This window comes from Arachis ipaensis, chromosome B03 (genome assembly GCF_000816755.2).
Source record: "Arachis ipaensis cultivar K30076 chromosome B03, Araip1.1, whole genome shotgun sequence".
Taxonomy (NCBI): domain Eukaryota; kingdom Viridiplantae; phylum Streptophyta; class Magnoliopsida; order Fabales; family Fabaceae; genus Arachis; species Arachis ipaensis.
Window position 1 is genome coordinate 13,539,486 of NC_029787.2, and position 7,951 is coordinate 13,547,436.

At 38.0% G+C, this 7,951-nt stretch overlaps 3 protein-coding genes across 7 annotated transcripts in view; 2 read left to right on the plus strand and 1 right to left on the minus strand.

Moving 5' to 3' along the window:
- LOC107629709 overlaps positions 1–7,951 on the plus strand; it is a 34,401-nt gene that overhangs the window by 8,451 nt on the left and 17,999 nt on the right. The gene's annotated exons all lie outside the window — the stretch shown is intronic.
- On the plus strand, positions 1,449–4,559 carry LOC107629706 (putative disease resistance protein RGA3). 4 transcript variants are annotated; one of them, XM_021118219.1, is made up of 3 exons: positions 1,449–1,524; positions 3,326–3,807; positions 3,976–4,559. In XM_021118219.1, exons 2-3 carry the CDS (start codon positions 3,447–3,449, stop codon positions 4,062–4,064), a joined length of 450 nt encoding a protein of 149 aa, XP_020973878.1. In that variant the 5' UTR covers positions 1,449–1,524; positions 3,326–3,446; the 3' UTR covers positions 4,065–4,559. The 4 variants fall into 4 exon arrangements, with proteins under 4 accessions (XP_020973878.1, XP_020973877.1, XP_016188059.1 ...); XM_021118218.1 differs by lacking the exon at positions 1,449–1,524 and adding an exon at positions 2,534–2,896 and having other exon boundaries at positions 3,976–4,398; XM_016332573.2 differs by lacking the exon at positions 1,449–1,524 and adding an exon at positions 2,538–2,931 and having other exon boundaries at positions 3,976–4,398.
- On the minus strand, positions 2,195–2,774 carry LOC110269978 (probable inorganic phosphate transporter 1-7). The gene has a single exon (XM_021118220.1). The coding sequence runs from the start codon at positions 2,740–2,742 to the stop codon at positions 2,302–2,304; it is 441 nt and encodes a 146-aa protein (XP_020973879.1). The 5' UTR covers positions 2,743–2,774; the 3' UTR covers positions 2,195–2,301.

Sequence of the window (7,951 nt, forward strand, 5' to 3'; positions counted from 1 at the left end):
GTTTTTTTTCTTATTCTCTTGGTATTTTTTTTATAACAGTGAATTACACCCCACAAATTGTAAAGCTGTAATAAAAAGAGGAGCCCATGCCATTAAAAAATAGCATAGCCAGTGAAACTTTCGTCCTCGACGAATTTCAAGGAGTATATACTTGGTCTTCAAAAAATTTTTAAATTGAAAACTTTTGTTATTAACTAAATTTTATTATATTCGAGGTTCTTAAGTTTATTTTTGTAAGATAAATAAGTTCTTTTATTTGTGAGAACAGTTGAGCATATCAGAGAAATCCCATGTGGCCATTAAGTGAGAAATGTGACCATAATAATACTGTGTGTATAGAGAAATAGGTCCTCACCAAAACATACCAAACAATGTCGTGGCCTCGTGGGTCGTGTAGTTGCTCAAAACGGGAGAAAGAGTTTCACAACTGTGGAAAGTTGATTCTGCAATGAATTATGCAGCGGAAGCAGAGAACAAAGATTTGTGCAACAAAAAAGATTTTGAATTCTTAATATATCAATAATATTTCTTTCAATTGTATTCTCTTATTTATTTAACTAGAAGTGTACTTTTTCTCTCTCTCTCTATATATATATATAGACTAACTATAACAGAGAATTAAAAGGTGAAAATAGTCAACTAACACCTCAACTATAATACATAAAAAAATGATCACAATAATTAAAAATTAATTATTTCAGTTATTGATGCATGATAATTATCTACAGCTCTCCTCAAACTCATAGTGGATTGAGAAACCACTCTGAGTTTGTTCTTGAATTTTTTAAAAGAGATAGTGGATAGTGATTTAGTGAGCACATCAGGAATTTAGAAATCAGCTGGCATATGAATCACATGCAATTGCTGTTAATTGCTCCAGTTAATTAGCAGTTGGGTTCTGAATTGTTATAGCCATTCAAGGGTTAAAGGTCCTTCTTGTCACTATAATCCTCTTTTGTTTCAGGAACACAATATATTGCTGTATTATATATGGATCTCATCTTGCTTCATTTATTCTTAGTTTTCCTTGGTTGTTTAACTTGTTTACTAACTATTTCCTTCTAATTATGATATAGGACATGAAATTATTGCCAACTTAACTATAAAAAATTGTTTGATTTACTGTATATAGATTTATTACGATTTTAATAAACTTTGGTCTTTTAGTTAGCTTTTCATTTTACATATAATATTATCCTTCTTAACACTTGGATTAAAGGTATTTTATGTATTGTTTTAAATTTAGATGACATTTTAAAATTTATATAAACTATAATTATATTTTAAAATATTTATTTATTATTTTATTTAAAATAATTTTTTTAGTTAAATCACATTTAAACCAATTAGACTAATAAATCAGTAACTAAAACGGTTTGATTAGTCTAATTTTTATAACCTTGCCTATAAATAATTGTCCATTCTCTTCATTTCATTTGTGCTAACCAATTCTTTTTCCCTTCACTCTCTTTTCTTTCTGCTCCTCTCCCTCAAAACTCATTAAAGTTTCTCACATTCTTGCTGGTAAGTTCCTTTCATATCTAATTTCTAATCATATTCTTTTTCTCACTCTTTTACTCTTCTTGTTTAACTTTACTATGTATGCATACATTATGTGACTACATGTTCAGTAATCATCATTAGAGAAAGAAAATTGTGGTATGTTACATTAGCCAAATAAGCTTAGGTCGTTACTTGTCCTTTTGTTTTGAAGAATAACTGTTTTTGTGTAGTTTATTTGGGATTAGATAAAGCTATACATATACATGGCCAAACATAAACTTCAAGTACATTTTAGCACTTTCTTCACATGCCTATGACCTGTGTTGTATCTCCCTCATAATAAAGCTACTTGGCCGCATATACTACCATGTGGCCGGTGCACCATAGCCGGGAAAGTTCCCCAAGGTCTCCGCCGCAGTTAATGGCGTAGCCTTCATCGAAACACTTTTCGGTCAGCTCTTCTTTGGCTGGCTAGGTGACAAGCTCGGCAGAAAGAAAGTCTACGGCAGAAAGAAAGTCTACGGCATGGCTCTGCTGCTTATGGTGATTTGCTCTGTCGCATCCGGCCTCTCCTTCCGCTGGAACCAATGTCGATTATGATGACGCTCTGCTTTTTCCGGTTCTGGCTCGGATTCGGTATCGGAGGCAAACAAGAAAACTCGCGGCGCGTTTATAGCTGCCGTCTTGGTAATGTAGGGGTTTGGAATCTTGGCCGGAGGAATATTTGCAATCGTTATCTCATCGATATTCAAGGCGAAATTCGATGCTCCACCATATGAGGTTGATCATCCGGTAGGCTCAACTGTTCCAAGAGCAGATTTTGCGTGGTGAGTAACTCTCTGCAGTACAGTATGTCAGTGCAGCGGGAAGAGCCCCAACCATAAGAATTACTCTCCACGCAAAATCTGCTTCTGGAACAGTTGAGCCTACCGGATCGACCTCAAATGGCGGAGCATCGAATTTCGCCTTGAATATCGATGAGACAATGGTTGCAAATATGCCTCCGGTCAAGATTCCAAACCCACAGACTTTCTTTTTCTCGAGCTTGTCACCTAGCCAGCCAAAGAAGAGCTGGGCAGAAAGTGTTCCGATGAAGGCTACGCCATTAACTGCGGTGGAGACATTGGGGGGCAACGTTTCCGGCTTTGGTGCACCGTCCACCAGGTAGTATATGCGGACAAGTAGCTTTGTTACGAGGGAGATACAAAACAGGTCATAGGCATCCGTGAAGAAACCCATTCCTGTCACGATAATTGCTGTAAAGTGATAGAATTGTGTCTTAGCTGCATCAAGTGCATTTAGCACTTGAAGTTTGATCTTTGGTTCTCCAAATTAAACAGAATACTCCCCCAATTACATATACATGGCCAAAGATCTTTGGAGGAGATATCAGGTGAGCATGAGCAAGAAGATGAGCTTGGAAATGAGGTATAGTTGTGTTGTTTGACGCAATTAGGACGAATAAAAAGCCTTGCCATTTTTATTTGATTTTGTGTTGTTATTCCTTTGGTGATGATTGCTGAGCTTTCATATCCAAGGGGAAAGGGGCTTCTTGGGCTACCGTTGTTGTTTAGTGAGTGAAGGAGAGGTTGGTTAATTTGTTTGAGAGAATTTGGGGAGTGGAAATGTGTGTTTGAGGGGTCATACTTATGTAAATATTTAGGAATGGTAGATGATTGGCCTGAGCTTTTTGTAAATATTTAGTTACTTAAGTGCTTAGTTTTCCCTGATCTAGAATTCTGTTTTTATGACTTATAAAACTATGAAAAACTTTGGTTACTTGCCTCTTTATATTTCTTACCTCTTTTTCACTCATTAACAGAAATGGAAACCATGTTTGTAAATCCGAAATCTGAAATCTGAAACTTGAGTCGTGGCGGAGTGGATGCATCACTTCCATGATGTGATGTACCGTTTGTCCGAGGTGCTGCGAAACAGCGCATATGCAGATGCATTTGCGGATTTTGAACCTGATTGGGAGTTCATACTCCAAAAAAATCGAAGTCATGACAAAGCAGAAGCATCTTCTTCTGCTGACCGAGAAATTACAAGGTGAGAAAGATCAAGAGCAACAGCAAGGATCTTCGTATCTGAAGGCTGATGTTTACGGAAGAGAAAAAGAAAAGAATGAGATGGTTGACTATTTGTTATCTGATCGATCCAGTGGTACCGTTGGCAACACGTCTGTGATTGCAACCGTGGGCGTTGAAGGGATTGGTAAGACCACCTTTGCTGAAATTGTCTACCACGACAACCGAGTCAAGGCCTCTTTCGAACTCCGAGGCTGGGTGGACTATCAAGAGGGTATTGATGCTGTGAGTTTGGGGAATATTGTTCTTGATAGACAGCTTTTAAGCTAAAATTACAAATTATTTACATAGTTACCAACTATATAGACAGCTTTTAGCAATGTTGAAATAACATTTCTATTAATTTTTCTCCCCCCTATTTCGTTTCTTCTAAATATTGCAGAAAAGATGGGCAACGGAATCCCACTCACTGATGAAGAAAGGATGCCATGGCTTGAATCACTAAGAGATGCCACAAAAGAACACAGTTAACGGAAATGGTGTGATTCTTGGGTGTTCTGCATTGAAGAAGCAATATAGAGAAACACTAAGATCAAGTGACCCTGATTACAAATTGGGAAGTTATGTAACAAGTGCTGTTAGCTTTGTACTACTGGAAGCTTCTGCTGAGGTGCTAAGTGTTCGTTTAAATAAAAGAGCAGAAGGGACACATTATATGCCAGCATCTCTTTTGCAATCTCAGTTGGATTTGCTTAAGATTGATGAATCTGAGGGAATACTTAGGGTTGATGCCACTTTAAGTCCTCAATCCATTGTCAAAACCATTATTATAGGCATTTTCCAATTTCAGGACTCTTTTCATTCATCACAATGTTGAAACTAGAAGTTATCTATAATAATAAATAATACTAATGATTAAATCAGCTTTCATCATTAAGTATTATTCAAACAAAAGTAGGATATGAATTATCCTAGGATTGTTTCATTTGAATTGGCTAGTGAATCATATAATTAAGCCTAATTTTTCCGGATGGTTAACATTTTTAAGATATGATGCAATCATTTCCTATCATCATTCATAAATTAATGCAACTCCCAGAACAATAAGAGTTAAATTAATAAGAGAGAATTTGCTACATGAACAAATAACTAAACTATAAAAAGCAAAATCCTCTACATTAATAATGCATATAAAATAAATATCTATTTATGTTAGAACTGACAAGATACTCCACTGATGGTTTCAGTGGCTAAGAGAAGGGGGGTTGAATCTTAGCCCCCTTTTTGCTTGCTAACACTTGCTGGACTTAGAGGAGACTTTTCTGTTTTTAGCTCATCACTTCACACGAGACTAAAGGAGAAGAAAATCTGTAAACTTAGGTAGCTCTGAGAATCCTATGCCTTGCACTCTTACTGCTTACTTCTAGCTCATTGCTTTAAACAGTGGTTGTTCACTCTTTTTATAGAAGAGAGAAGCCTCCACTTTTGAAGCCAAAAACCAAGCTTAACGTCTTTTCCTTCACACATAACCGGTTCGGCCACCCAGAGAGAGAAGAGATAACCATGCTAAACCCAACATGCAATTACCTCTAGTCCTTCCTTGGTCATCACCCTTCATCAATCCGAGCACTCCATCCTTGGCTTGCTCTCCAAGATGGATTTCTGGCCCTTGATGCTTCATGATGATGATGGCTTCTTCTACTCCACTTTATCTCTTCCTTGATGACAAACATTATTAAAATTGAAATGGAAAGAAATATAAACATTGAGTATGAGTACTCCCTTTGAAGATTTGAATTTCTCCCCTTTCAAAATGTCACATGGCTCCCCCTTGATATATGCTTATTCTTACCAAGGGAAGCCGATCCTTTCTTTGCAATTTTTCCAAGCTTTCTCGCTCTCAAGAGCTTGCTTGCGAGCCTCTTTGTGAGATTGAACCATCATTTCTGCCATGTTTGAGAATTCACCCAAAATCTCTTTGAGGGATTTGACCGTTTTGGAAGACTCTGGCCTGGTCTCATTGTCACTATCCGATGCAACAGATTTGCCCCATTTGGTTCCCTTAGTCGCTCCTCCTCCTCTGATTGAGGATACTTTGTTTTCTACTGCCTCATTCAACAGATCAACTTTAAAGTATTCAAAAATTCTAGTTAAAAACATACCATAAGGCAGGTTAGCCTTTTTGGTGCTTCTAACAGAATCCCACATATGCCTAATCATAATATAGCCAAAGGATATCGGAGTAGAGGTAACCAAAGCAAATAATATGAGACAGTCAGAAAATGTTACTCGGTTGTGTGAGCCGCTTTGGGGAGTCAGAATATGGGTGATGATTCGGTGAAACAGAGAGTTGACTAGTCCTAGAGCTTTGTGAGTTGGAATCGTTCCATGCAAGCCAGAAAGATTCTCGCAAATGTGCTGAAGAACCGTTTTGTATGAAACGCCGACTTGTGTATCCCATTTGTCTACCATGTACGCTCGCGGTCCTTCATCCTTGAAGCCCAGGGCCGCTCCAATGGTCTCAAAATCAAGGGTTATTTGAACCCTTTTGACATAGGAATGAAGAGTGCCGTCAATGAGTCGCATATTGGTGTAGAACTCTCGGACTAGGCCAGGATAGACTGGTTTCTGGATGAGAAGAAGTGGCTTCCAGTTGAGGAGTTCGAACATAGAGGAGATGTTGATGCCTTTGTTGGTGAGAGTGTCGAGACTGACAAGGTAGGTTGCGCACAAATGACGTTTTTCCATAACCTCATTGTGAAACTCAAAAGAGGTACAAGAGTTGAATCTGCTCGGATCAAAGTGGGAGTGAGTCTTGCCATACTTGTTTCTGAAATCCAAGGATTCCAAATTTGGAGGTTCGGTGGTGTCATTTAGTGCAAACCCCTTGGTCTTCTGTGAACTTTTTCCGGGGGTAGTTCTCTTTGGTGGTGAAGATGGTGGTGAATGAATGGGAGAAGTATGAGATTCTTCCTCTTCCTCAATGCGGGGCTCCTTATTTTTCCCGCTTCTTCTTCTTCCAGAGCTCTTTTGTGCCACAACTTTTCTTCTCATGGCTTTGGTGTGCTTGGTTGGGGGTGAAGGAGAAGATGAAGAAGTAGAATGTATGTGAATATGAGTGTGGGTTTGAGGGGTTGATGATTTTTGGGAGAGAAGGATTCTTTCGCTCTTTCTTGGCGCGGTTTTCTTTTTCATGGTGATGGAAGAGTGGAATATGAAAGGTGAAGTAACCGAATTGAGTGGGGGAGAAGGAAGGTGAGAGACACATTAAATGAGGACTGGAGAGAGAATTTGGTGGAAGTAATGACCATTAGTGGACGGTTAATGACCATTATGGTGTAGTTATTACCCAAAAATGATTTCCCCTTTTTTATTTTGAAATCTAAAATCTGAAAAGTTGTTGCCTTAAATCAAGGGATTAGATGGAGAGAGGGATTTGATTTGACAATAACCACTTCCAAAAAGATATGATGACACAGGAAAAAGATTTTTATTTGCATAGAGAGATAACTACCACAACGGCAAAGTGGGGTCAAGAAAATTAGGTGGGGCCCATGAGAATTTTCTTTTAGACACTGTCTCCCCCTTGATCACAGCCCTTCCAACGCTTCTAATTTTATCTCGTCCAAACCTACGAGACAAAACTGAATAGAATCAACTTTTCACAATTTATCAATGAAACATAAATCAAACATTCCCAAACTTTTTCTCAGGGCACAGAATCTGTCTTCACAGAAGGGTTTTGTAAAAATATCAGCAATTTGGTCTTCAGATTTTATAAATTGAATATCAATAGTACCCTTTTGCACATATTTCCTGATAAAATGATATTTTATCTCAATGTGCTTGGTTCTTGAGTGCAGAACCGGATTTTTTGAAATGTTTATAGCACTCATATTATCACAAAATAAAGGTATACTATTGATTTTTAATTTGTAATCTTCCAATTGTGTTTTTAACCAAATTAATTGTGAACAGCATGCAGATGCAGAAATATATTCAGCTTCAGCTGTGGATAGAGCCACTGTGGCTTGCTTCTTGCTTGACCACATGTTGAGTGAGCTTCCAAGGAAGCAACACACGCCGGAGGTGCTCCTTCTATCCACTCTATCTCCCGCATAATCTGCATCACAAAACCCTACTGCACAAAAGTCATCAGATTTAGGATACCACAAGCCATAATCACAAGTTCCCTTGATGTATCTAATGATGTGCTTAACAGCCGTAAGATGGGATTCTTTTGGATGAGATTGAAACCTTGAACATACACCCACACTTTGGACTATATCCGGTCTAGAGGAAGTAAGGTACATAAGAGAACCTATCATTCCTCTATACCTTGTTTCATCCACATCTTGACCCTCATCATCCTTTTCAAGTTTTGTATTAGGATGCATTGGAGTTCCCATTGATTTGGA

What these genes read in the sequence shown, in the direction of transcription:
- LOC110269978 (XM_021118220.1), bottom strand. Translation starts at nt 2,742, where the DNA reads ATGGGTTTCTTCACGGATGCCTATGACCTGTTTTGTATCTCCCTCGTA.
- LOC107629706 (XM_021118219.1), top strand. Translation starts at nt 3,447, where the DNA reads ATGCAGATGCATTTGCGGATTTTGAACCTGATTGGGAGTTCATACTCC. An exon ending in CTGGGTGGACTATCAAGAGG is followed by an intron (nt 3,808 to 3,975) that starts GTATTGATGCTG and finishes TAAATATTGCAG; the next exon opens with AAAAGATGGGCAACGGAATC.